Below are 25,712 nucleotides of genomic sequence, written 5' to 3'. Positions count from 1 at the left end.
ACTACTGATCCTCAAACTTGAAGCAACCATGCATCGATTCATCCTAGCAGCAGCTGCGCCAGCTGCAGGATGCGCCAGAAAGGGCGGCACGTGGGCCCAAGCGCCGTCCTGATTAGAAGTTGATTAGAAGCCCCCATTTGAGCCCACGTGCCTGACAGACTGGCAGTTCTATCCCTGCCCCTTATTCCTTGACAAAGAGAATCAGTGAAGTCTCGGTCAATGAAATATAATGCTGTTGGTTCAATATCCTCTTCTGATATCTGGCATAGGGTGTAAGGGGAAATGGCAGAAAACTTCGAAGTTACAGTATCCCAACTGTCTGCACTGCGACCGCTTATCGCGAATCAGCAGCGATGGCTCTATCGCGCCACCACCCCCTGTACCATCGAATGAGAGTGCGACCAGACGGGAGATTGGCTCGTTGCTCTGCACGCGCCCGATTGCCCTGCAACGAGCGTCCCTCCGAGCTGCGTATATTCCTCCCTTCGGATTTCCCCCCCCCTTACTCCGTACTTGGGGGGCCAACCGGCGACACCCAGTGAGCCCTGCACGTGGAGCGACGGTGTCAGTCGGGCTGGATCCATGGTGTCCCCACTTCAAGCTTTTAAGCAGAGAAGCTTGGTACCTACCCAGTAGTAGTAATCCTATCTAGGACTAGGTAGTCCTTAGGTAGTAAGTAGACAAAGTGGCTCGGGGACACCGAATCACGAGTTCCTATCGTCGTCTGCCGGTGGGTCGCCTATCTATCTCTCTCTCTGCTTACTGTGTAGTCAATATCCTCCTCATGGTTTACGCTACCGGAGATAGGCTGAAAATGTCTGTCAAAGTGTCCCTATGGACCAGTGAGATACGAGGAACCTGGCCCATTCCCTCGTGCGCACGCCGTACTACCTCAACCTTGACACTATCCTCTCCTCTCCCCACCACTGAGATCGGCTTTGCATTTCACTCTCTTCCTTCAGCCCAGTTCCCTGCCGCGATGCTGGAGCAATTTCCTCGGACAAGCTTTGCCGGCTGCTGCAGGTCACCGACTCTATAAAGCCTAGCCTCTCCCCCACCCACCGGTCGAGCGTCTTCCTGCTGTTGATTGTTGCCGCTGTTGGTAGGGTATCCCGTGGTCTCGTGCTCTGGCTGGCTAACGTTGCCCCTCCTGCTGCTTCCCCCTTGCTTTATCTTCTTTTTTACATCCTCCACTTCTCCCAGTTAGATCTGTCTATCTGTCAGTTTTCGAGACTGCAATCTAAGTCTACACCATGATGGACCGCAGTGACGAGAAGACCAAGGAGCTGGTGGTGTCGCCGCACGGTGACCCTCACGTCGATGAGGATCCCTTGGCCGACACCGACAAATCCTTCTGGGAGCGCAGTTGGCCTACCTTTGCCTGTGGTGCTGGTTTGTGGTCGGATGGATACTTGCAATATGTCAGTGACCTCTTCTCTTCTAATATGTCCCTTGAGGTTCAATCGCACTGACATAGGTTATGGCCGTCAGGTCATCGGTACCGTCAACACCATGCTCGACAAAATTTATCCCAAGATCTACGATGGCTCCACCTACAGTCAGAATGTCTCGTCTATCGCTTTCGCTGGAACTGTTGTTGGCATGCTCTTTTTTGGCTACCTCTCCGATCACTGGTCTCGATCCAACACCCTCATGGTCTCCACTGTCATCCTGTTCGTTTTTGGTGCTCTCTGTGCCGGTGCCTATGGTCATAATGGCAGCCTCCCCGGCATGTTCACGGCCTTGACTGTCTATCGCTTCTTCTTGGGACTGGGTGTCGGAGGTGAATACCCCGCTGGTTCCGTCGCCGCCGCCGAGAGCAGTGGAGAGCTGGCCGAGGGCACCCGGCATCGCTGGTTCATTCTCTTCACTAACTTCCAGCTGGATTTGGCCTCTGTCGCTTCGTCGCTTGTGCCCATGATTGTCGTACTCGCCACTGGAGAGAATCATCTTCGCGCTGCCTGGCGTATCTGCCTGGGTCTTGGTGTCATTCCTCCGCTCAGTCTGATCTACCTGCGGATGAAGCTGAAGGAACCCGCCGAGTACACCCGTGAGAAGATGAACAAGTTTCCCGTCTGGCTGATTGTCAAGTAAGCCTCAGCCCCCTCCCCCCGATGGGATCAGGATACAACTAACCCGATATCAACAGATTCTACTGGAAGCGTTGGGTAAGCCTGCCAGGAACTTTAAGCAAACCTTAACGTTTCGAATGCGCTAACTTGTCAAGTGTGTCGTATCCTTGATCTGGTTCATCTACGACTTCTCCACCTACTCTTTTAGTATCTACTCGTCCGCTTGGTTGGCCGATATCATTGGCGATAGCGCACCCATGTGGCAGACTCTCGGCTGGAACACCCTCATCAACGTCTTCTACCTACCCGGGTCTGCTCTGGGCGCATTCCTGAGCGATTGGTACGGTCCGCGCAACACACTAGCATTCGGAGTGTTCGTCCAAGGAGCCATCGGTCTGATCATGACCGGATGCTACCCCTACCTGGATACCCCTCACTACGTGGCCGCCTTTGTCGTTGTCTACGGGTGAGTTCATTTTCGATCCCCTTTCGTCCCACTTCGCACTAACCACTCGGATGACAGTATCTTCCTCGCCATGGGCGAAGTCGGCCCCGGCGATAACATCGGTCTCTGTGCCGCCAAGACCTGCGCGACACCCATCCGCGGTCAATACTACGGCACCGCAGCCGCCATGGGCAAAATTGGCGCATTCGTGGGCACCTACGTATTCCCCGTGATTGTCAAGAACGCCCCGAACAAGATCCGCCAGGGCCAGGATCCGTTCTACGTGTCCAGTGCCCTGTGTATCTTTAGTGCGTTTTTGGCGTTCTTTTGCTTGCCTCATATTGGCCAGGTACGTGACCTGTCAACATGTTCTGATTGACTGTGTGTCAGTGACTAACGAATGATAGGATACCATCACGCACGAGGATGCTCGCTTCCGCGCTTATCTCGAGTCCCACGGGTACGACACATCCAGCATGGGCACGGGAGGGGGCGAGAGGCAGAGGACGCAGTAAAGAATGCATTCGATGAGTTGAACGAGCCATGTATCCTATTTTTCATTCAGAGAAAAGTGTATTCTTGATCATGAGCATACTAGTTACGGTACATAATTTAATGCCCCTTTACGGAGATATAATCTGTACCCTATCGCAATGAACGTACAACCCACTGCATTGAGTAGATAAATGCATAACATGGAAACTACATATCAGTAAGCTGAAATAGAATCTGCTGCCCAAAGTCACATGTCAGAAGATAAAAGTGACCAGAACCGGTAAGTTGCTATGTTATCGTGCATACCGGACACCAGACCCCCGACCCTCGACCCACAAATCCGGCCCATTATCTCTGCGTCAAATAGATAACCCTAGATAACAACCTCCCAAGTGACCCTGCTGTTGCAGCCCAGGATTCCACGCCAACCATCCTGCTGGAAGATAGACTTCGGCCGTCCGTTGGATCTCCGGAAATCCGGCAGCCGGAGATACGATAACTTTCGACGTCGACTCTTCATTCTATCAACTCTAGGATAAGGTATGCTACGACGGATTGCATGTGAAAGATCAGATAGTCTCCTCACCGTATCTATATTTTTTTTTTTTTTTAAGTTGACAGTCGGCGGATTCGCAAGATAAGCTCAATCAAGCTACATACCGATTATCTACTCCTGTTTCTTAGCGGAATGTACAGTAGATACATGGCGGTGGTTGAGTAAGTGAAGCAATACTGATCAAATAACACTCATATTCAATAAAAAGAATCACTAAAAGATGCTATTCTGACCAAAATCCTGGCAACTACTTCAGACGTAGCTGGTTCATCCAGTCTTGGAACGAAAGACCAGTTCGTCTATGGTGGAAGACACCCACATTGTTTTCGTATCTGCCCCAAGTGAGGGACATATCTACGATTTTCAGCGGATTTTTCCTAAACATCACCTTTCGTAATGCAAGGTATTGCAGGTTAAGCTCGTCGCGGATGAACTCCAAAAGACGCCACCAATGGCGCTTGGTCTCCTCCATGTCTTGAGGCAGAGGACCGGACGGATCATCAGCCTCAGCCAGGCTGATCGCTCTCAGAGTTAGAATTTGCAAAGTGGATGATACTGCACGAAGGAATTGTTTTAGACTGTCTATTGGGAGTTCGATGAGCCGCAGACGCACAACTCGCAGGCGCTGAAACGGTAGTCCTTGAAAAAGCCCATGAACACGGCGAGGTTCCCGGTAGATTGATGAATTGTAGGGTCCGATTTGGTAGCGTAGTATCTCGCGACTTGGGGCAACCGCCGCCAAGAAATCACACTGACGTTGTCGGTGGGAAGAAATGGCTGAGCTCTCATGACAGAGGTGTAAGCGCGACAATCCCTGTAAGCAGGAAAGAAAAGATGCCCATTCTTCGGGGGTCAAATACAACCTGCCAAGTCCCACCCCATAGCAGTGTGTGCCACAGGTCGACAGCCTCTTCACCTTTCGGCCACTGGCGATCAGAGCCTTTGCAAGGAGAGTGAAAGCCAGATCATGCTCCCTGGCGACCCGTTTGTGCGAGAAGCGCTCCCTCTTGAAGTCGGGATGAAAACCCAACTGTGCTCTGAGTCTACGCCAGCCTAGACAGATGATGTCACCAGTCGCTTTGGCAGGGCAATATTCTAAACTGACGGAAGATAAGTTGACAAACCGCCTGATACATTCTTGGAGAAGGATGATGGAAGTCACCGAGGTCAGCGCGTGTCGATGGTCCGCCATGGCAGCCTTGTAGACGGCATTGTATGCCTTACCATCGACTTGTTCAGAGTCCTGCTCCTTCCGGGATCTTCCCAAAGCCCCTTGGATACAATCCCACCGCCGAAAATCCGAGTAGGTGGCGTTATAGTGACCATTAAGCAGCTCCGGGACAACCATTAGGATTTGTACATGTTCGCGGATGCCCTCCTGCATGGAAAGCTCTGAGAGCCGTTGTATTCCGTCGGTGGTGAGCAGGACACTAATTCTGCGGAAAGCGCGACGTCGAAAGGCATCTGCCGTTGTAATGAAGAGCGACCGACAGGTCAGTCGAAGCGCGTATAAGGCGGCCATTCCCCGGTGTGTGCAGATTTTGCTCACCAACTCAACGGGGAAAGACGTGATGGGCATTTTTGGGGGAAGTTAGTCGAGTGGATGGACCGAGTGTTGGGTGAGATGGCTTTGGCTTTTTCGGGGAACCAATCTGCAAGACGTCTATCCGTAGGCTGTGGGATAATAGCTACTTACTGGACCATCTTGAGGAGTCAAAACAACGAAACATGGGCCGATGGGTTTGAGTTAAAGAAATAAGACAGCTGTGAGGATTGGCCACCCTCACATTCAATATCTGTCTGCAGTGGTCCTATCTAAGTGAATTTAATTGCAGGACTGGAGAATTCACGCCTCAACGAACTTAGTCAAGACCCTCTGGATTAACCTTGGACGGCGGGCCGGGCCATGACCACAGCCAGGGAACCTCCATGGCAAGGAACTCAAAATGAAATTCTATAACATGAATAATGAAAAACAGATTCAGAGCATAATGTCGATCCGGGGCCACGGAAGGAATTCGTCAGAAAGATGAAGAAAGGAGAGACGGAGAGGAACAGTTGGGGCAGTGGATCCCCCGCCGATCGATCCCTTTTTCCCTCCCACCAACCCGGGCGGTGGGTGATCCGTGCACTGGGCGAGTCAGTCATCCATCCATCCATTCCATCTCTCTCCCCGCCAGCCTGAAGCTATTCCGACAGGGATAATATTCCTCTTTCCCTTCAATACCAAATAAACCAGCAGCTCTTCTTCATACAGATATAGTCATGGCATCTACCACCTCCCCCCTCCGCCTCGAACCCGCCACTCTCGAGGACCTCCCGGCCCTCACCGACCTCTGGTACAATGCCTTCACCACCGAATCCATGCTGATCATCTGGCCCGACACCCCGGGCGTCCGACAATGGTGGCACGAAGCCAACGAGCACGACATGCGACACAAACCCGCAGAGAAATTCCTCAAGGTCGTCGACACCTCCCAGCATAACCGCATCGTCGCCTACGCCAAATGGTCTCTGCAGACGGCGGAAGAGCGTGGTGCTCGCTGGCCGGCCTGGCATCCGGACATGAATCCGGTGCATAATGATGCTTTTGTCAAGCAGCTGGAGTCCTTCCGGGCTGCGTTGGTGGGTGGGGGGAGACCGAATTATTGTATGTTCATGTTCTCATCTACATAGCTTTGGAGAAAGGGTTGGTGTGGCTAATGAACCGTGGTAGATCTCGATATGCTGGCGACTCACACCGATTACCGACGGATGGGTGCCGCTCGTCTGCTTCTGGAATGGGGCTGTCGCGCTGCGGACCAGGCAGGCGTGCCGGTTTATATTGATGCCAGTAAGGCGGGCAAGCCCGTCTATGAGCGGTTTGGCTTCGAGGATCGTAGCCATGTCTTTGGGGATACGGGTGCTTTGGCGCCTATGGTGCGGGGCCCACTGAAGAAGGATGCTTGAGGTCATATAGTGCAGAGGACGTGGTAGAGGAGTATATACATTTCTGGTTTGAACACGGAAGAAGGATATATTTATAGTATAGAACCAAGGCCCGCCAACGAAACTGGTGGCCAAACCCCTACCCAATCGATACAATAGATCAAGTACTTCAACCACGCTAATAACAAGAACCTAAAGTGTCCACAACGAGCTCTATGTAAATAACCACTGACCATCCTCATCTATATCTTGGCAGGTCTCCGGACCAGCGCATTCGTCAAGGTCAAGAGACTGTCTCGCTCCTGCGCCGTAAACTCCCGACGTCCAGGACCACCCCGACTGCCATCACCGCCACCGCGAGCACTGGCGCCCGTGAACAGGTCATCTTGCGCCCGCGAGCGGTAGTCGGTGTGGAACTTCCACCGTTCCGCCAGGTCGGCGGGCAGTTGGCCCAGGAAGGCCTTGGCAATGTATTCGCCGATCACCGGAAGGAATTTGTATGCACTAGTCCCTCGTTAGTATCATACTTGACGCCCATAGCTTGTGTGGGGAATACTCACTGTCCAGTACCGCCGGTCGCAACAAACACGTTTTGGTGTTCGGGATGGCGGTCAAAGATGAAATCGCCCGTCGGGGTCTCGTTGTACCAGCAGAGACACGTCTTCTCAAAACCTCGCGACACCAACTCGGGTAGAATCTCACCCAGTCCAGCCAGCAGTCGTTGACGGCCTTCCTCCGGAATGAAGTTAGCACGCTGTGAGATGGCCTCGCTGGGTGGTGAGGAAACGTTGGACGAGGACAAGGTGTAGCCGAAACTGTGACAAGCCACCTTCAAGTATCCGGTCTGCTCATGAGGGGGGAAGCTGAAGAATCCCGTAGACAGATTGAAGATGATGGGGAGATCCTTCAGACGCTTCACCTCCTCCGGGGTAAGCCGCACGAACCCGACGATCTGCGCGGTGGCCACCATGGTGTTCCATGAGGGCACCAGACTGGCCGTCCATGCTCCCGTCGCCAGAATGAACTGATCGGCGGTGATGCGCCCGCCATCGATGGTTCGCACGGCGGTCACTCCGCCATCCGACCCTTTCTCCAAGCTCGTTACATGTCCATGGCGACCGGTGACAAAGGAGACGCCCGCGCGGATGCAGCGATCGCGCAGGCCGGTAATGGCGAGGCCCGCATCGGCCCAGCCCGCGGCGTTGTTGTAGAATCCCTCGAAGCCTGCTCCGATGGGAGTGCCCGACACCGTGGGGAAACGATCTTTCAAGGCGGTCACATTGTCAAGGTTGTGCCATTCGCAACCCATATCCGTGAGGATCTTCTTGGTCTTGCGAATGAAGTCTGATCCGCCCGCCGAGACGAGGTCGGCAGGCCCTGACTGCTGCGCCGTCCAGACACAGGGGGTGCGATGGAAGGAGTCCGCATAGTCAGGACTGGTATTCCAAAGCTCGTAGGCATCACGGCCCATCTTCGCATAGACGGGATCGCCATAGTCGAAGCGAATAACGCGCGAGATGTCATTGCTCGATCCATCGGGGACGGGCGGCATGGACCGATCCATCACCGTGATGGAGGAGAAGCCATCTTCGGCCAGGTACAGGGCTGTGGAGAGGCCAAAGACGCCAGCTCCCACGATCACAATGGACTGTGTCTTGTCCATGACTATACTAACAAGAGAATATCCAGGAATCAGAATGTAGTGTCATGGGACTACCTCCCCCCAGGTCAGACCCCAGATTCTTAATGTGTTTGAGAACAGGCATTGGTCGGTTGTTTTGCCCCGGCTGGGAACCGGGAACCGAACCGAGTCCGTCTTGGCTTGCGCCTGCAGCAGTTGGATTCCTTCTCGTTTGGGTGAAGAAATCCGTGGATGGGGGGGGGGGGGGGAATAGCTTGAAGCGATGAATGGCAATGGAGAGACTAACCGTGGACCGGTTCCGTAGTGGAGAACTGATCATGCAGTCCAAGTGGACAAACTGCACTGGTGAACTGGCAGCTCCTCGGCCGGCTTGACAGCTCAAGCTTTCCCTAGACCGGAAACCTTCAGTCGACAAGATTAAGGTGGGCTAATAATAATCTTGCTGTAGGGAAGATCTGGGGCTTGACTTCCCAATTGGGCTATGCATGTAAGGGGGGGCTCTCTGTTTGTGCCCTCCATCACGGAGGATGAGTTTCACCTGTCCGGGTCAAAGCTCTCTTATCGCTCCGTATCTGATTGCCAGCCGGCGGATCGGCCAAAGGTCCCTTCTGCCGGCCGTGTCTATCTCCAGAGAACATGCCTCTGTATCAGCACCATGATAGCGTCGTGAGCTGGGATAGGGCTGGATGCTAATCCCATGCATTGACCAGACGAGGAACCACGGCTGCCATCGCCGCCACGAGGCGTTCCGGTGCCAGAGAATCCAGGCTCCGTCCCCGACCTCCTGATCGCTTTGGAGCCGGTGGACGGCTATGGAGCCGCTGTCAGGTCAGGGAAGAAGAGGATGGGCTGGAATGAAGCAAGATAATAGAGATAAACCAGATATCCAACTGGCTATAAAGACAGTATCTCATCTCGTCTTCAAGTCTGGTAGAACAAAAACAACGACCCAGATCCATCTCCACTCAAGAGCCTCTTTCCAGACTCTCACAAAAACTTTCAAAAAACCAACATTCTATAATTCACATCTGGTCTATATCATGGCCTCCGCATTGTGGAACTACCTGGGTCTCCGCGAGACCCCCACTGCCCCTACCAATGAGGCCGTGCGAGCCCTGCCGGCTTCGTGGTACACCTCGCAGGAGATGTTCGAGCTGGAGCGACGCGCCATCTTCTCCCGCAAATGGCTGCTGACCACTCACAAGCTGCGTCTCCCCAACACTGGAGACTGGCTGCAGTACGAGGTGTCCGGCTTCAACTTTGTCCTGGTGCGCGACAAGGAGGGCAACATCAACGCCTTCCACAACGTCTGCCGCCACCGCGCCTTCCCTCTGGTGACCGAGGAGAAGGGTTCCGCCCGCATCTTCGCCTGCAAGTACCATGGCTGGTCCTACGGCCTCAATGGCAAGCTGGCCAAGGCCCCCGGCTACCAGGACCTCGACGGCTTCGACAAGAGCAAGAACAGCCTCCTCCCCATCCACGTGCACCTCGACGCCAACGGCTTCATCTGGGTCAACCTGGATGCCGGTGAGCAGCCCGAGATCTCGTGGGACGATGACTTCAAGGGCATCGATCTGCAGTCCCGCTTTGCCGATGTCAAGTGGGAGGACTACACCTTTGACCACACCTGGGAGCAGGACGGCGACTACAACTGGAAGATCCTGGCCGACAACTACAACGAATGCTACCACTGCGCGACTACGCACCCCGACATCCCCGCCCTGGCCGACTTGGCCACCTACTCGGTCGACACCAAGGATGGCGGCATCATCCACGACGCCCACTCCAAGCCCGACCAGATCGCGGCCGGGCTCCGCATCGCTAGCACATACTACTTCCCCAATGCCTCCATGACCGTCTCGTAAGTGTGCCTCTGTCTAATTAGCCCCTACCAGTTCCCATCCCTAACGCTTTATCTGCAGGCCACACTTTTTCTTCATGCAGCGCTTCGTCCCGATCTCCCCCACCCGGTCGGTGATGAAGTACGAGGTGTACCGCAACAAGAACTCGAGCGACGAGGACTTTGAGCTGATCAACACCATGTACAAGCGCATCATGTCCGAGGACAAGTACCTCTGCGATCTGACCCAGAAGAACCTGAATGCCGGAGTGTTTGTGAACGGCGAGCTGCACCCGAAGATGGAGAAGGGCCCCTTGTATTTCCAGAAGGTGGTGCGCGACGTGGTGACGGAGCACTTCCAGCGCGAGGAGAAGGAGGGACAGGAGTACTGGCCCGCCCGTCAGCGGGTGCCCAAGGAGGCGGCGACGAGTGCGCAGGACATGCAGTTCTGCGCCAACCTGGGGTGTGGGGCGGGTAAGGAATGCTGCTCGAATATCGGAGCGCAGCCACCGGCGGCGGTCGCCTGGTGAGGGGAAAATGTTTATGAAGGGGATCGGCAATTGGGACAGAAGAGAGAGTTGTGCTATGATTCATCTTGACGAGTTTGACACATTGTTTTCGGCAAATCAGGTTAGCGATCTTTGTTTGGATTTGAGATATTGTACCGAATTAGAATAGTTTCTTATTATAACATGCTTCCCATCTTTAATGACGTTCAAGTGAATCATGGTGCATTTATTTCTGTCGCGTATTGCGACTAGATAAGTAAAACGGGGTTATCAAGAAGGCGAAGAGCGGGATGGAATAGAAGGGGGGAGATAGATAGTGGAAGAGAGGAGCAGGATGGCCAAGACGGGAAAAGCAGCCAGAAGAGAAAAGGGAACTAGACTAGACCACGTGCGCTCACCTGACCGGTGGGAAAATCACCGGACTTTTCTTTCTTTCTCCAAGACCATTTCAGGATACAACCAAGTACTGGGACAAAGAAAAGTTAAAGTTTTTTGATGATGTTAGTCAGATTGTCCAAGCCCCAGTCCTTTTATATTTTTGCTTCCCACGCCCGGTCTGGAATGTTCAAACCTTCAATCCCCTGCAAGTAGCCAGACGCACCAAAACTTGGACAGGGTGACGGGTCATGGCGGGGATTCCCAGGGAATCCCAAAGGACTGACGGGGGCCCAGCTGACCACTGGCCCTGGAGAGGGAGTGTATTGGGTGAAATTATGCGAGGGTGGCCATGAGTTCGGGGCTGCTACTAGTACTATGAATAGCCCTGCCATACGTGAATAGTAAGACCAGACTCGGCTTATCTCTCCCATCGACACACACACCGGGAGATACGTTGACTGTCAACGTTGTCTGGCTGGGACCCTCCGGGGAGAGCGGCAGATCCACCTTTTGGCGCTGTTGGTCCCTCCATCCATCCAGGAATAGCCGATAGTAATCTGGTACCACTAAATACTACTAGTAGTACTGTAGTAGTAGATAGCAGATAACCGTGAGTTCCCCCCAACTACTAGTATGTACCAAGCAGTGACAAGTTCCCAGGTTCCACTGCCAACCCAATCTAGTACTTACATACTTAGTACGGTACATACTCTCTTTTTATTTTCTATCCACACCCCCCTCCTTGCACCCTGCATCTATTCGTATTATTATTGGTTGTTGCTTATCCCCCTCCAAACCCTCCGCGTTCTCCGAAGTACTACTGACAGTATTTAGCTGGACACCCTAGTAGTATTAGTGGTGGTGGTAGTAGTAGTAGTAGTATATGCCCGCGCGCCAACTCTCGTCCCTCGTTCCTTCCTTTTCTAATCCGAATCCCCTCCTCCATTTCCCCTCCTTCTCCCTCCCCCTCTTTTGTTCCCGCGGGCATCGCGTCCCGTACTCATTCCCCTCCTCTCCCAGCAGCTCTTCCATCATCATCTTCTCTTTGAGTTACCCTGGGAAAAATAACATGACGCCACCAGAAGGACAGCGTCGGAGATTACGGTCAAATCATGCTTGTTTAAATTGCAGGTGCGAAGAGTCCAAAGAGTCTCCTATCTATGTTATGTGCCGAGAAAAAGCCACTCACCAGCATTGACAGAAGGAAGAAAACGCGCTGTCCGGGCGAGAAACCGGCCTGCTCATGCTGTGTGCGGCTTAACCAGCCGTGCTCGTATACGCCCGTCACGAGGACGTCAATAGGCAGTCCTTCCGTGGGTGCACCCAACTTCCTCTGGACTTCGCGGTTGCTGATGCTCCACCTCAGAAAGATCGGCTGGCAGAGCTGGAAGAAAAGGTCAATCTCATTCTAAACGGCAATATGTAGGTCTCTCTCTCTCTCTCTCTCTCTCCTCGCGAGATTGTCCGCAGTACAATTAAGCTCACAGATTCTCGCAGACTAGCTCGATCGACAGGTCCCGAGACGAAGTTATCGCCACCATCCCCGAGACGCCGCGATTCTCACACCCCTTATCCGGTCCCATCGGGGCTGGGCGAGGGCACTACCCCTCACTCTTCACCCTCGGTCATCGCCAGAGCGATTAATCTCTACGTGGAGCACTGTCACCGGCAGCCGGTGTGGTGTTTCGACTTCGATGGGCCAGGCGAGCCCGGCTCTCTCCCGGAGGAGCTGATTTGTAGTCTGTTGGCGCTCACCTTGCGCTACTTACATGAGCAGGAGCAGGGCCAGCATTATGCCGACGATGCTAGGACTCTCATCATGCTGCGCATTGCCAATGGGACAGTGGAGCTGGCCACGATCGAAAGTTTGTGTCTGCTGTCCTATTCTTCTTTCATCGGTACGTCTACCCCCAGAATGGCCAAGCAGTGTAGAAAAAAATAATAACTAAATTGTATGTCCCATTGTCGCAGATGGCAATACACACCTCGGACAGTTCTACCTAGGCCTGGCGTCCCAGCTTTGTCGCGCGGCCATGCTAGATGTTGCGGTCGCCTATTCCACCGATGATCCACACATGGAGCGAAAGAAGCGGCTGTTCTGGAGTCTACAGTTGCTCGAGCAATCGTACGGCCGACAGACGGGCATCTTACGCACATCGACCGAGATCTGGCGCCCACCATATTTCGCGACGGATGGCGACCAGGACAGCCACAAGGCGACGGGGCCTCCGCCGCCACCCATGCCGCAGGACAGCGTGGGATGCACGAACCCCCACGATACAGGAATCTGGAACATGAGCAATCAATTCGGCTGGGTCTGGAGTAATGTCAGGGGCTATGTATCGGACTGTGCGCGCAGCAAAATGAAGGAGCCCTGGCGGCATGAGTCAATGTACTCGATGATACTGTCCGACCTCACGGAGGTCGAGAACCGGACGCCCTTCTGCCATCGCTATGATCACGTTCAGTTCTACGAGCGTATTGGTGAGGAGCTGTCCTATGAATTAGCCTACTGGGTACCCTGGTTGAAGTTGCAGTTCATGTACCATGCCATCCTCACCGTCCTGAATCACCCGTTTCTGTACATTATGGCCTCACGCCAGAATCCCAACCTGGCCATCCCGAACAGCTTCTGGAGACGTTCCTCGGAGCTGGTGGTGCTGCACGCCACCTGGATTGTGCGCTTGATCGACATGGTGGTGGAGAAGGAAGTACGCCTGTCCGACCCCTTTTTCGCCCATGTCGCCGCCATTGCCGCCACGGTGCAGCTATACTATTGCTGTGCCGGGGATCCCCGTCTGAAATACAAGTCGCGGGTGGACTATGCCAAGTGCCGCGAGTTCCTGAGGACCTTTGCCACTACATCGCGGGCCTGCGAGGGCTTGGTAGGTGATCATCGCCCCTACCTACAGAATGAGCAGCTGACTCCCTTTCTCTGTAGCATCGCATCCTGGACCAGATGATGCGTATTGCATCCGGCTCGGAGAATGTCGACTATGAGACCTGGCTCCCGTCCAAGATCTACTTGAGTATCCCACTCATGTGGGACATACTACAGTTCAACGTCACGGATCGGTCGGCGGGCGGGAGGGCAGACGGCCGCCTGCTGCATTCCTCATTGGCAGCATCGGCAGTCGGGCAAGGCTCCGAAGAGGACTCGACGCTCGAGGTGATTGTCACAACCTCGCCGGAGGTGACGGTCAACACCGCCGACGGGGGCCAGGCGGTGCCCCTGCCTCTGTATCGGACGCCAGCGACCTCTAAAGCTAACGCAGCAGCTACTTCCATAATGCGTGACACCCTCGTTGCGCCGATTGACAGTCTAATGGTCAATACTCCATGGCTCTGGGCCGACTCGGCTCCACTGGGCGACATGGAGAGCTCCCTGGGATATGCCAACTCCGGTCCGGGCGGCGGAGATGCGGAATTTTCGTCATGGTGGAATTTGGGAAACCTGTGAACCGATCCAAACCTGCGTGAATATCTAATACCAAGAATAGTCTTGATTGCCCTTTTGATTTGATGGAGATAGTATGGCCACCTACCCACTCACACACAACCTGAGCGGAGACGTCGAAACCCGGCAATCGAGAGGAGAGAGACAAACACAAGAGTGAAAGAGAGACAGACAGGGAAGAGGAGTCCCGACCAACCCCGCACGCACAAAAGAAACCATCCTCATCTCCGTCCTCCTCCTCTCCTCTTTCACCTCGCCCTTTCCCCCTTGGCTGCTCGCCTCGCCTTTCAGTCCGCGGTCAACCTGGCAGTCCCTATGCGAGTTCTCCCTCTATCTCGAGTCTCTTTGCCCCCCCCCCCCCCCAATGAGCGAAACTCTCCAACCAAGAGACCATACGCGCCACCCGTTCTCCGACCGATAGAAGCGAGGGGCATTGCCAATCCGACGAAGGCCAAAGCTCCTCCGTAAGACACGCTAGGACCCGCCACTATCCAGTACCGCCTTGCCTGTTTTGGACATCTTTTCCCAGGGATCCATCTTTTTTCCCCCTCGCGACCTTGCCTTCCCTGGATAAGATGCGATACGATACGTCTGCCCCCCATCGGCCCGCCAACTGCTTTCCCCCTCCTTCTTTTAGCGTCATGCCCTTTGTTTGTTGTTGGGATGGCAGTAGCTACACACTTCCCGACGCAAGTCATCTCACACAAACACGGTGTCGGCTTCGCTCGTTCTTCGGCTTGATGTCGATCCCAACCCGGACGTCTCGGAACGCCATGGATATTCCATCTCTTGGACTGATAGAGCGCAAGGGAGACGACGGTGGAACCGGTACTGCAGACGCCCAGCAGGGGTTCCCGGTGTGCTATGCTGTCTCTTCATGCTTATCGGCCATCAGTTTCCCGCGCGAAACGCGTCACCCCAAAGCAGGGGGGGGGGGGGGGGGGGTTGCACATGGCTAGTACCTCAATTCCCCAATTGCCGAGTTCGGGGAAGGCGGGGTTTAAGAAAAGTAATTTTCCGATGCCGCCGGGCTATGCGACCAGAACCTTCGCTGTATGCTGTAACTCGCCACCTCCAAGTTTACCATGGCGATGCCTTTGATTAGTGTGGATGGCACATTCATGGTCATCCTTCCCTTTTCCGTGTTTCCTCTCTACATCATAATGGATCTCAGCCAATCGAGCTTTCCTGTTCCCGACAGCCTGATGGGGACCTCTGCTACATCAGTAGCAGAGGTTGATATCGGGACACACTAACTCTTTTGCAGATTGCTGGCTCCTCCTGCATAGACCAGTCTCAACAGGATTTGTTGTCTATAGTCTCTAGTATTCCTGTTGTATCTAATGTCTAATATCTACTGATGCTCTTTAACCAGACTACGACTTCTATCCCAACGCACTCTTCAGCCACTCATGGGCCTGGCCATATATGTCCTCGCAAACCCTTTTCCGGTACGCTCTTTCGGCCGCATTCCCCTCCTGGCCGTGCGTGAAGCCATGCGTGCACCCTCGGGCCAAGGTCCACTTATACGCAGACGTCTCGAAGGGCGCTTCCTGGTCCTCTTTATCGTGCAGCCCCGCCAGGCGGTGGATCATCTGCTGGACTTCCAACCGCAGCATATCCCACTGCGCGGCAATCATGTAGATGCGCGGGGGCAGGTCTTTCGGGTCAGCGTACCAGGGGCTCAACAGCGGATCGCGTCGGTTCTGTCCCACACAGACATACCCCCAGTCCAGAGCCCACGCCATCATGCCTATCTTGTCCAAGGGACCATCCGTGTAGGGGCGGGAGGCTAGTTTGATGGGCGGGGGATGGCCAAAGTCGACAATCGGGTAGTAGACGACGGCGGCTTTGACCCGTCCATGCAGGGGAGGCAGCTGCGACACCGACAAGGCCAGATTCCCGCCCGCACTGAACCCCCCAATCGTGATGCGCTCGGGATCAATGGGCAGGGACTCATCCGCCAGCACGTCCTTAATCTGGGCGACTAGATCGTAGGTGGCGGTGGGGAAGGGGTGTCGCGGTACGCGGCGGTAGTCCAGACTCACGACGAGCATGCCGGTCCGCTCGGTCCAGGCGGCGCAGAAGCGGTCATCTACCTGGGCATTCCCCACGGCGAAACCTCCGCCATGGATGTTCAGATATAAAGGCAGGCGCTCACCCGCGCGATAGTTGGACGGGAAGAAGATGTGGGTGTTGAGCATGGGACGAGATGGGTAGCGACGGACAAAGGTGGGCTGGTAGCGAGGCGGCGGCTGTCGTACCAGGCGCCGAAAGTAGAAGTAGATGGCGGCCAGGGATTTCAGCAGCCATAGTCGGATGAAGCAGTCCACGCGGTGCCAGAAAGGCATGCGCACTTTCCAGAGAGGGGGAGGGGACTCCGCGGTGGTGATGTCGGCCTGTTCCTTCATGGTTGAGGCTGGCCGGTGAGACGGGGCTGAGGGAAGAAGAACTGTCTGTCTCAGCAGAAAAAAAAAAAAATAATCAGTTCACGGAGGGAAAGCGAACTAGCGCGTTGGGAACGTAATCCTTCGACACACAGCCTCCCCGACCGTCTAGCGCTCCCGTCATCGCGATATAGATAGGTCCAAAGCCTTTATCTCCCACCCCTACCCCCAAGGAGCTCATCCCGTAGTTCCATCGCATAAAGAGGCAAGAATTGCCGCGTAGTCGAGGGGGACCATCGCCATGTTTCCTCCTGCCCGCACACAGCGGTCCCAGAAAAGGGAGAGAATGGTGTGTGACCGTCTTGCGCAGTGGTTGACATGGCTAGACGGGAATTAAGAGATTATGTGAGGGTAATGTGAGTGCCTGGGATGGTTGATCAGGAGTCAGAATGATACTTTTTGGCATCATAGTGGTGGTGGACAATATATAGAGAGAAGGGAAGAGGGCCGATGCATAGGCTCGAACGCGCCAATCTTCTCCTTAGACTTTAGGATCTGGCCAATGGTAGTTCTGTCAACTGAAATCGAGTGCTTCGAAACAGTTCCGGCATATTTGACACTGTTAGACAAGTAGGTAAATAAGCAGCAGTAGAGACTCTGTTTAAAGCTTGAAGAGAAAGGTAGGTGTATGTGTGTGTGTGTGTGTGTGTGTGTGTGTGTGTGTGTCTTGTTTCTTGTCCGGTTGAAGCTTCCCCGCATCTGTGCTTACCTCAGCCGTCCCTCGCGTCTCCACTTTCCTGTTTCATTATCAATTGTATTCCTTCTTCTCCTCAACTCCTCTCTACTTCTCGACTACATCTTCCTTATTGCTATCATACATCCCCATCACCTTCTCGTCTTCTAGTGCCCGCAAACCTTCCTGGTTAAATGATCTGCTTCACACTTCTGCTGAATTGGCAACTCATCATGCCTCGTACTATCCCCCTTCGCACATCCCCCTCTTCAATATGGGCGAACGGATGAATTGTGGGTTCCTTTATGTCATCATGGCATCATCATAATCATCATCATCATCATCATCATCCTTCGTCTCCTGCCATCAATATCATCATAGTCTTCATCATCGGCTTCTCCTCCGATCGCCCATGATTTCTTGCCGGCGAAACTCAGGAACACCCTTCCATATCCCTTTTCTCCCTCCCGGGAAACCAACCCCTTCTCGAATCTTCCCAGAGAACCATCTCTCCCACTACCTACTCTTCCTGATAAACCGGCTGTTGTGCCCATGTCCACGCGCAGAAAGAGATCCGAGGTACGTGCTTGGGATTCCCTGCCGCGCCCTCCCTCCACCCCACTGAATCGCCCATTCCTCTAGTCCTAGTCTCTTATACATACTATCGTAGACTGCCCCGGCCAGGGCCGATCGCGCCCAACAACCCGCCGCCGAGTATGCTATCAGCTCGGGTAACTACCATGAGGACCTGCTGCATGATCTCTTCCACGTCGTCCGATCCATCGACCCCGATCACACTCCGACCCTCGTTGACATGATTCGCAACCATGCCTCGCTGGACGAGGTGCGGGCCTACCTCACTCGCGCCCTGGCCGCTGCCCAGCCCTCGACCCCAGATCAGGAGGACGCCCTGCACCGCCTGGAGGGCCTGCGTCGTGGTATTGAGGTCGAGAGTGAGCCCCCGCGCTTTCGCCCTCAGATCATGGACATCCGGTATTTGTGCAGTAATGCTCCTTATCGCGTCCCTGCCAAACCCTGGACTTCGGTCACCGACGACGATGACCTCGTCTCCCACTTGGTCTCCCTCTACCTAATCTGGGACTATCCCTTCTTCGCCTTCTTCGACAGCGAAACCTTTGTTAAGCACATGGCCATGGGCAACACCGAGTCTGACTTTTGCAGCCCCTTCTTGGTTAACGCCCTGCTGGCCAACGCTTGCGTAAGTCCATCCCACCCTGCCGTGTATCTCTTCGAGCAGACTGGATAACCATGGGCATTGCGTGGCTCTATCTAGTACTACTCCCAATACACCGAAGCCTACACTGTTCCCGGTGATGTCCGCACCAAAGGAGCCGATTTTCTGGCAGAAGCAGAACGCCATTTACAATCGCATCAGTTTGAAAAGGGAGGCGATATTCGTCTAGCATCTTTGCAGGCGCATCTATTGCTGTATGAGAGGTATGTCCGCACCAACCCTGGGCGGTGGGCGCCCTGATTGTATGTTTCTAATCCACCAGGTACTCCTTGTCCGGCCACAATGACTGGGGCTACACTATGCTGCACCGCGCCATCGAGATGGGAGAGTCGCTAGGCATCGTCAACAAGAAGACCGACTTGCGCCTCTCCGTATCTCAAATGTCCGAGGATATGATCGTCTCCATCAAGCGCACCGCCTGGGGCCTGTTCCAGGTAGACACGTAAGTGCGATCTCACGTTCCTGTCAAGCAATATTTGTCCTAGGGCCCATTCTGATGGTGGACAATCACAGGGTCGTCCACACCAACTTCCTCCGGCCAAGCCGCGTTAGCTCCGTAAGTGTCGAGCCCATCGACCGAAATGGCACGAACTCGAGCGACATGTGGGCACCGTACCCAATATCTCAAAACTCCCGCCCGTCGTACCTGAACCTCTATTTCGATGAGGCTTGCAAGCTCTCCTTCATCGCCCGCGACATTTCCTGGAGTCTCTCCCGCACCGATCGATCGGGCACCGAGCCAGATCAGCGGAAGCAAGAACTCTACGACCGGCTCAGTGTATGGGAAAGCAATCTTCCCGAGTACTTCGATCCGGCCACGCGACCGGCACCGCATTTACTGTTGCTCAGGTGAAGTGATGACACGACACGAGAGGCGGCGGAGCATGAGTGAACTAACTAGTCCCATCGTCTACAGAATGCGCTACCATACACTAGTGATAAACCTCTGCAGCGATCGATTTGGATTCCACCCCATACTCGCGGAGGGTGACAAGCGGACGCCTCGAGAAAGCAAAGGGTTCAGCGCCGTGGAAATCGCCCTCTCGTCAGCACGAACCATCGCCGCGCTCACCCAGCAGCTACGGGTGGAATACGGGATGGAACATGCCCACCAGTTCGCCATGTACTCGGTCAACCTGGCGCTGTTCACCCTTCTTGGCCAGGAGACCTTTGATATCCTTGACCGCGACTTCCTCTCTCTGACCAGCGCCATGTCGATCATTGCCTGTCGTTCCCAACTGGGACGCCACCTCTTCCATCTCTTCAAGCTGTCGGTGCGGTCCCGCAACCAAGGCAATCGGGTGCAGCAGTCGGACGAGGTGCCACCCGGGATCAAGGAGCTATTCCAGCAAGACTCGATGGCACAGGTGCCCGACCGGTGGGATAGATACGCCGAGGGGTTAACCAAGATCGATGGCGAACAGAGTTATGTGGACCACTTCCAGGACGATCCCCAGTCGTTAGCTACCTCTGGACTGCACGAGATGCTGCAGCGATACGAGCGGTTAAGTGTAGGCAAGGACGACGAGTGGCGCGACCGTCGGCCAAAGGGAGTGACACATTTTTGAACTCACTCTTCTTCAACAAGAACATAAATTAGACCATGTCCCAATGTGGCCATGAACCTCAGATATATATCCCTGAGACTGTACATACATATGATTCGATCCCATCTGTAGACGATACACGAAGTTACCACATATTCCTCCTCACCCATTACTATCTTCAGAAAATCCATTTCACCATAAGATCAATTAATCCTCCACTCGGTTAACCCGAAATACCGACATCAACTCTTATTCATAAATACATATATATCACCACCCCTCATGATCCCTCCCCCCTTTTGTATGATTACATCTGTCTAAACAAAGGAGAGCCTAATATAATACATCCGAAAATAAAATAGTAAGTTCACGAAAGACCCCGCAAAGTTTCTCATAAGTAAAGGCCCTCTTCTTCGAGGGTCTCCAACACCTCCGACGCACTTCCAATCAAGTGCAGACTACCCGTGATAAGCACAAGCGGCGGCACACGGCCCTGGCCACCGACGCTGCCAACACCCCCAGCGCAGCGGATAGCTTCCTCGACGGTGCGCACGACAGTAATACCCGTCAACTCCTCCCCGGGGATACCGCGCCAGTAAGTGCTCAGCTGGGCCTGGAGGTTGAGGTTCTCCTCGCCTGCATTACCATGGAAAGTCATGGACGCGCGCTCCATATCCGCCGTCTCATCCTTCTCCCACGCGATGTTGGAGCAGAAGATGACGTGGTGGAACGGCTTCTCGGCCAGACTACTCCCATTACCCGCAGTCTGACGAATGCTATCCCGGAGGTGGCGCACGAGGGTGAAGGCATCGCGGGTAGACTGGTTGAAGATAAGGACCCGCTTGGCGGAGTCCTGCTGCGGTGTGGCCTTCTTCGCGAACCAGGATCCCACCAGGTCCATGCTCTCCACGGTGTGCGCGCCATCCAGATGGAACCGACCGGACCGGCAGTCCCGCGTCTCGCAGCGGCCCGGCCAGCTGGCGGTCTCCAGGGCCCGACGGAATTTCTCCGGTAAGGGAGCGGAGGTGATGTCCTCGGGAATGTCCGAGTAGCCCATGTTGCGTAGATGGGTCGCTGCCACGGCTATGGCCAAACTAGCGTTTATCTTCTGGAAGTCTCCTGCTAGTCCCAGCTCCATGGTCTCCACTTCTGGGTGCACGGGGACAATGGTCAGTGGCGCTCCCACTTCGGCTGCGATCTTTTGCAGCGTGGCGGTAGCGCCGAGAGCTTGGGGAATAGTCAAGATCGGGACACCGGGCTTGATGATGCCGCCTTTAGCCCAGGCGATCTCCTCGATAGTGTTGCCTAGCAGGTCGGTGTGCTCGAGGGCGAGACTCGTAATGGCGCTGACGCTAGGCTTGTGGAGGATGTTGGTTGAATCATGTCGGCCACCGAGACACACTTCGACCACGGCGGTGTCGACTTTCTCCTGCAGGAACCCGTGAAGGGCCATGAGCGTGAGGAAGCGGGCAAAGGGAGGACCGCTCTTGGCGGTCTCCTCTGTCAGACCGAGTCGGCCCCAGACATCACAGAAGTACTGGACGAATTGGTCCTCGGTCAGGGAGGTGTGGTGGAAAGGGATGTCGTTGGACGGGCTGATCCGAATGCGCTCTCGGACGGTGCGCAGATGAGGTGATGTGTAGAGCCCCAGCTTCTTGATTGGGTTCTGTGACATGTGTTAGTGGTGTCTGCGGAAAGATATCTTCGACAGCTCAGCTGCAGTGGTTGCAGTGCATACCTCGTGGCTTTGGTATTCGGACAGAATCGAGAAGATAAACGCCGAGGTGGAACCCTTGCCTTTACTTCCGGCAATGTGCACCGCATTCAGGGGATCGAAATCGGGACACTGTAGATCGCTGTCAGTGTCTGAATAGAGTGTCCTCGATGATATTTGCCTACCTCATATCCCACTGCACGACACCATCTCAACATATCCTGGATGAAGACACTACGGTCCGCCGTCTTGATGGCGAGTTGGCGGTACGCAAAGTTGGTGTTGAGCGTGTTTAGCTGGCGAAGGGTGTCCTTTCAGGGTGTCAGTATGAGCTTTGACCTTGGATTGAAATGACTAACATTGTATGTAATTGCTTCTACATTCTTTCCCCCTTCCCGTTCAGCAGAGGAGAGGGAAGCTGTGTTCGATGGAGAGTCCATTTCAGGCATGAACTGGATTGACGGCATTGTGAGGGAGAACTGCGTTTACAAAAGCCTTGAGATCGAAGAAAGTTTTGATTGCCTTGTTTGGTCAATTGTGAACCCGATTCTGATGTTCTTTATATAGATATCAACAAGGGCTTCAGGTACAGTGACTTGGCACATTTCTGGCATGCGCCTTCTGTTGGGCAGCTTGCGCTGATGCTGAGCTGCAGGTCCGCAATGGCGTGAGTAGTAGGGTTGCGCACCCTAGAAGATCGACAGGTCGAGCCCGGACTTTCTTTCACCGCCAATAGTTTAGCTGCTGCAGAGTGGATATGCACGATCGACGATGCAGCCGCTGACGCGGCTGCACATTTTAACTTCTTCTTTCTTCTTGGCGTGGGTAACTGTTCTTTTTGAATTCTGAAACTTGCTTTTGCACCCTGATCGGCGTTGACGCCAACCCTGGGGCTCAGCCGCGATCTTCCCCAACTTTTAGTTTCCATTACTTAAAGATAATTGCCATAGGGGTCCTTATTTCCTCTTTCGGTCAGCTAAAGCTCCGAATCACACAAGCTGTAGCTGAGAAAGTGACTCCGAATTGCCCGGGAACAGACGGAATTTTACATCCACACCGAAGGCCCCGTGCCGTGAAAAACACTAGCTAGGCCGTAATGCATCCCATCCATGATGTGATCTCCGGTTGCCATTTGTGGAAAACAAGCATCGATCGGGCGGATGCATATGTCATCAGGCAAGCAGAGGATGTCAGCATAGAGCCGGTATAACTATGCCAGACATGGCAAGTTTCGCGGTCGATTGACGCTTTGGCTGAACCAAGTCACTCCTTTTGGATTTTTCAGGGCCTTTACCAACCCTTTTTCACTCCCTAAGGCAATTTTTATCATGTCTCAAGAAGTCAAGGACAAAGGTCCTCAGGAGGTTGTGCACACAATCGAGCTGGGCTCCCTTGGGGGCAACTCCAGCAGTGCCAGCCTCCAGCCACTCTCTCAAACGCCCTCAGAGGCGGCGCCTCCGCCGCCGCCGCCGCCACATACATTGTTGACGGAGAGGAAGAAGATCATGACTATCGCTATTGCGGCCATCGTGGGATTCCTAGCCCCGGTGTCAGCAAACATCTACTATCCCGCCATTGACCAACTATCCGAAGACTTGCATGTCTCCGTGAGCAAAATTAACTTGACTATCACCACTTACATGGTAAGATCATATCACATCTCCGGAAAGATATGTTGCATAAGCTAACATACACGGCTTCAGATCTTCCAAGGAGTTGCGCCGTTGGTGACGGGAAGTATATCCGATGTATATGGCCGTCGACCCACGATGCTGGTCTGTCTGATCACCTACCTCGCCGTCAATATCGGCCTGGCGCTTCAAGACAACTACATTGCACTCATCGTCCTCAGAACCTTCCAAAGTTGCGGAAGTAGTGCCATCTCGGTCGTCGGCATAGCTGTTACGGCCGACTTGGTCACTCGAAGCGAGCGTGGTAAATACATGATCTACTCGTCGCTGGGAACGACAATGGGACCTGCCCTCGGCCCTATCATTGGAGGTGTCCTGGCCCAGTTTCTTCGCTGGCGAAGTATCTTCTGGTTTCTCGCCATATTTGCCCTGGCGATGATAATCCTCATCCTTGTCTGTTTCCCCGAAACCTGCCGCATGGTGGTCGGAAATGGATCTATCCCCGCGCCGCGTTGGAACCGGCCACTCATTCCGATTGTGCAGCCCTCGGCCTATGAAGGGGCTGAGGCAGCTAAGAAAGAGCTGGAAGATGGGCCTAAGCCCCGTCGACCGACGCCGATTGACAGCATTAAAATCGCTTTGGAAAAGGAAACTGGCGCCATCATTGCCTTCTGCTCTATCCTCTACTGCGGATACTTTGCTGTTCTCAGTAGTTTGTCGTCGGAGCTGGGAGAGAAGTACGGCTACAACTCGCTCCAAATCGGCCTGTGCTATATTCCATATGGGATTGGCAGTCTCACCTCGAGGTGGACCGTTGGGCGATTCGTGGACTGGAATTTCCGTCGCCTGGGGCGGCAACATGGCATGGAGGTGGTCAATAACCGCCAGGTGGACCTCATTGAGTTCCCTGTCGAAAAGGCCCGTCTCCAGATCACATTGCCAATGGTCTATATGTCCTGCATCTGCATCATTGGCTATGGCTGGGTCATGAATTACAGGACTCATGTGGCCGGGCCGCTCATTATGCTGTTTTTCACGGCGCATACCATTGCGGGAGCTACCAGCACCCTGGTCACGCTGCTGATCGACTGCCACGTCAAGCGGGCGGCGACAGTCACAGCTTCCAACACAATGTTTCGCTGCTTTCTAGGCGCAGGTGCGGTTGCAGCTGCGGTGCCTATCATTAACGCAATCGGTATGGGCTGGATGGGGACCCTGATCGCTGTCCTGTGGGCGGTTTCCAGCGTCCTTCTTTGGGGTGTTTTACTCTGGGGCCACGACTACCGCAAGAAACGGGCGGGGAGAATTTGATAGGATCGTCATTCATTCAGGGGTGCCAACATACCTAAGATCTACGAGCCACTGTGGATCGAAGTAAGAAAAAAGGATGTTTCATAAATAGACAAGATCGGATAGTTGAAGTCAAGAAACCACACCTTAGACCTTTCGTGCATATACCAGAAAAGACCTTTCGTATGTAGTCTCCATTGTAGACGGAATTTGGTGACATCGCATTCCTAAAGCGGTCAAAGTTTGGACCTGTCGCCCGAGTATACGCAATGGCGTCCCTTACATCGCCCGTGCGCTGCCCTTGCATTCTGCTTTGTTCCGAATGTTCTTTGTAGAATGTGCTTTGTAGATTTGAGCGGGGATCAGGCTACGACATGTTGCTTACCCATCATGCCGTCCACGTACTCACCCTGAGGTGATGGAAAGATCATTGCCGTGTGATGGGATTCTAGTGGAAACCGGCGTCACATCATGAGAATCACGCAATAATTGTCGCCGGTGTGATGCCAGAAAAGCAACGATCAGGGGAAACCAAAGTTCTCCGGACCGACGTGGCGGGCTCATTGTCCGAGCTGGCAAGTGAACTCCGAAGAGAGGTCCCGACAAGAGCTGTTGTGGAGTTGGGCAATATCTGCAGTGTCAGTCAGCATCACGAAATAGGCCGATCGCCGCCCCCGACGAGCGGTGCGACCGGAGGCGCAGATCATCGGCCTGGAGCTGCAGTAAACCAAGACGGCCCCTGGCCCACACGTGCAGATCGATAGATTTCGTCAGCAGCAGCCAGACCCAGGCTATTGTTCCATAGTTTCATGGTTAACAGGCATCATTGTTCA

At 54.1% G+C, this 25,712-nt stretch overlaps 12 protein-coding genes across 12 annotated transcripts; 7 read left to right on the top strand and 5 right to left on the bottom strand.

Moving 5' to 3' along the window:
• Positions 1-69: 69 nt before the first annotated feature.
• On the top strand, positions 70-1,106 carry BO87DRAFT_399718 (uncharacterized protein; the record flags this gene model as incomplete). The annotated part of the gene is made up of 5 exons (XM_025625455.1): positions 70-118; positions 270-585; positions 670-672; position 828; positions 1,047-1,106. The coding sequence occupies 5 exons, from the start codon at positions 70-72 to the stop codon at positions 1,104-1,106; spliced, it is 429 nt and encodes a 142-aa protein (XP_025476767.1).
• BO87DRAFT_379174 (MFS phospholipid transporter) lies at positions 784-3,145 on the top strand. Its single transcript, XM_025623969.1, has 6 exons — positions 784-1,421; positions 1,492-2,090; positions 2,150-2,168; positions 2,228-2,538; positions 2,596-2,866; positions 2,925-3,145. Exons 1-6 carry the CDS (start codon positions 1,254-1,256, stop codon positions 3,030-3,032), a joined length of 1,476 nt encoding a protein of 491 aa, XP_025476766.1. The 5' UTR covers positions 784-1,253; the 3' UTR covers positions 3,033-3,145.
• Positions 3,146-3,790: 645 nt separating this feature from the next.
• BO87DRAFT_137197 (uncharacterized protein) lies at positions 3,791-5,490 on the bottom strand. Its single transcript, XM_025618089.1, has one exon. It carries the CDS (start codon positions 5,145-5,147, stop codon positions 3,816-3,818), a length of 1,332 nt encoding a protein of 443 aa, XP_025476765.1. The 5' UTR covers positions 5,148-5,490; the 3' UTR covers positions 3,791-3,815.
• A 116-nt stretch (positions 5,491-5,606) lies between these two features.
• BO87DRAFT_418348 (GNAT family N-acetyltransferase) lies at positions 5,607-6,671 on the top strand. The gene is made up of 2 exons (XM_025626882.1): positions 5,607-6,218; positions 6,285-6,671. The coding sequence occupies exons 1-2, from the start codon at positions 5,834-5,836 to the stop codon at positions 6,515-6,517; spliced, it is 618 nt and encodes a 205-aa protein (XP_025476764.1). The 5' UTR covers positions 5,607-5,833; the 3' UTR covers positions 6,518-6,671.
• On the bottom strand, positions 6,524-8,185 carry BO87DRAFT_418347 (NAD(P)/FAD-dependent oxidoreductase). Its single transcript, XM_025626881.1, has 2 exons — positions 7,057-8,185; positions 6,524-7,000 (listed from the first exon to the last, which is right to left on the bottom strand). The coding sequence occupies exons 1-2, from the start codon at positions 8,157-8,159 to the stop codon at positions 6,739-6,741; spliced, it is 1,365 nt and encodes a 454-aa protein (XP_025476763.1). The 5' UTR covers positions 8,160-8,185; the 3' UTR covers positions 6,524-6,738.
• Positions 8,186-9,060: 875 nt separating this feature from the next.
• On the top strand, positions 9,061-10,951 carry BO87DRAFT_379170 (aromatic ring-hydroxylating oxygenase subunit alpha). The gene is made up of 2 exons (XM_025623968.1): positions 9,061-9,999; positions 10,061-10,951. Exons 1-2 carry the CDS (start codon positions 9,179-9,181, stop codon positions 10,506-10,508), a joined length of 1,269 nt encoding a protein of 422 aa, XP_025476762.1. The 5' UTR covers positions 9,061-9,178; the 3' UTR covers positions 10,509-10,951.
• BO87DRAFT_137181 (uncharacterized protein) lies at positions 10,862-11,345 on the bottom strand. The gene has a single exon (XM_025618088.1). The coding sequence runs from the start codon at positions 11,294-11,296 to the stop codon at positions 11,018-11,020; it is 279 nt and encodes a 92-aa protein (XP_025476761.1). The 5' UTR covers positions 11,297-11,345; the 3' UTR covers positions 10,862-11,017.
• A 589-nt stretch (positions 11,346-11,934) lies between these two features.
• BO87DRAFT_443747 (putative C6 transcription factor) lies at positions 11,935-14,568 on the top strand (the record flags this gene model as incomplete). The annotated part of the gene is made up of 6 exons (XM_025628114.1): positions 11,935-11,996; positions 12,067-12,178; positions 12,232-12,287; positions 12,363-12,763; positions 12,837-13,750; positions 13,807-14,568. 6 exons carry the CDS (start codon positions 11,935-11,937, stop codon positions 14,323-14,325), a joined length of 2,064 nt encoding a protein of 687 aa, XP_025476760.1. The 3' UTR covers positions 14,326-14,568.
• A 680-nt stretch (positions 14,569-15,248) lies between these two features.
• Positions 15,249-16,896, bottom strand: BO87DRAFT_379167 (alpha/beta hydrolase fold protein). Its single transcript, XM_025623967.1, has one exon. The coding sequence runs from the start codon at positions 16,731-16,733 to the stop codon at positions 15,708-15,710; it is 1,026 nt and encodes a 341-aa protein (XP_025476759.1). The 5' UTR covers positions 16,734-16,896; the 3' UTR covers positions 15,249-15,707.
• A 1,098-nt stretch (positions 16,897-17,994) lies between these two features.
• BO87DRAFT_428913 (transcription factor domain-containing protein) lies at positions 17,995-20,265 on the top strand (the record flags this gene model as incomplete). Its single annotated transcript, XM_025627473.1, has 6 exons — positions 17,995-18,021; positions 18,113-18,661; positions 18,737-18,900; positions 18,960-19,139; positions 19,211-19,546; positions 19,614-20,265. The coding sequence occupies 6 exons, from the start codon at positions 17,995-17,997 to the stop codon at positions 20,263-20,265; spliced, it is 1,908 nt and encodes a 635-aa protein (XP_025476758.1).
• A 370-nt stretch (positions 20,266-20,635) lies between these two features.
• Positions 20,636-22,425, bottom strand: BO87DRAFT_315595 (Mur ligase; the record flags this gene model as incomplete). The annotated part of the gene is made up of 4 exons (XM_025619700.1): positions 20,636-21,910; positions 21,983-22,090; positions 22,144-22,269; positions 22,318-22,425. 4 exons carry the CDS (start codon positions 22,423-22,425, stop codon positions 20,636-20,638), a joined length of 1,617 nt encoding a protein of 538 aa, XP_025476757.1.
• Positions 22,426-23,286: 861 nt separating this feature from the next.
• BO87DRAFT_418341 (MFS general substrate transporter) lies at positions 23,287-24,900 on the top strand (the record flags this gene model as incomplete). Its single annotated transcript, XM_025626880.1, has 2 exons — positions 23,287-23,601; positions 23,662-24,900. The coding sequence occupies 2 exons, from the start codon at positions 23,287-23,289 to the stop codon at positions 24,898-24,900; spliced, it is 1,554 nt and encodes a 517-aa protein (XP_025476756.1).
• Between the last annotated feature and the right edge of the window lie 812 nt (positions 24,901-25,712).

Source organism: Aspergillus neoniger (genome assembly GCF_003184625.1).
Source record: "Aspergillus neoniger CBS 115656 unplaced genomic scaffold BO87scaffold_30, whole genome shotgun sequence".
Classification (NCBI taxonomy): Eukaryota; Fungi; Ascomycota; class Eurotiomycetes; order Eurotiales; family Aspergillaceae; genus Aspergillus; species Aspergillus neoniger.
This window is presented reverse-complemented; position numbering and strand designations above follow the sequence as displayed.

What these genes read in the sequence shown, in the direction of transcription:
- BO87DRAFT_137181 (XM_025618088.1), bottom strand. Translation starts at nt 11,296, where the DNA reads ATGGGAGAGATAAGCCGAGTCTGGTCTTACTATTCACGTATGGCAGGG.
- BO87DRAFT_379170 (XM_025623968.1), top strand. Translation starts at nt 9,179, where the DNA reads ATGGCCTCCGCATTGTGGAACTACCTGGGTCTCCGCGAGACCCCCACT. An exon ending in AATGCCTCCATGACCGTCTC is followed by an intron (nt 10,000 to 10,060) that starts GTAAGTGTGCCT and finishes CTTTATCTGCAG; the next exon opens with GCCACACTTTTTCTTCATGC.
- BO87DRAFT_379174 (XM_025623969.1), top strand. Translation starts at nt 1,254, where the DNA reads ATGATGGACCGCAGTGACGAGAAGACCAAGGAGCTGGTGGTGTCGCCG. An exon ending in CGGATGGATACTTGCAATAT is followed by an intron (nt 1,422 to 1,491) that starts GTCAGTGACCTC and finishes TATGGCCGTCAG; the next exon opens with GTCATCGGTACCGTCAACAC. An exon ending in GCCTTTGTCGTTGTCTACGG is followed by an intron (nt 2,539 to 2,595) that starts GTGAGTTCATTT and finishes CTCGGATGACAG; the next exon opens with TATCTTCCTCGCCATGGGCG.
- BO87DRAFT_137197 (XM_025618089.1), bottom strand. Translation starts at nt 5,147, where the DNA reads ATGCCCATCACGTCTTTCCCCGTTGAGTTGGTGAGCAAAATCTGCACA.
- BO87DRAFT_418347 (XM_025626881.1), bottom strand. Translation starts at nt 8,159, where the DNA reads ATGGACAAGACACAGTCCATTGTGATCGTGGGAGCTGGCGTCTTTGGC. An exon ending in GCGACCGGCGGTACTGGACA is followed by an intron (nt 7,001 to 7,056) that starts GTGAGTATTCCC and finishes ACGAGGGACTAG; the next exon opens with TGCATACAAATTCCTTCCGG.
- BO87DRAFT_418348 (XM_025626882.1), top strand. Translation starts at nt 5,834, where the DNA reads ATGGCATCTACCACCTCCCCCCTCCGCCTCGAACCCGCCACTCTCGAG. An exon ending in TGGGGGGAGACCGAATTATT is followed by an intron (nt 6,219 to 6,284) that starts GTATGTTCATGT and finishes GAACCGTGGTAG; the next exon opens with ATCTCGATATGCTGGCGACT.
- BO87DRAFT_379167 (XM_025623967.1), bottom strand. Translation starts at nt 16,733, where the DNA reads ATGAAGGAACAGGCCGACATCACCACCGCGGAGTCCCCTCCCCCTCTC.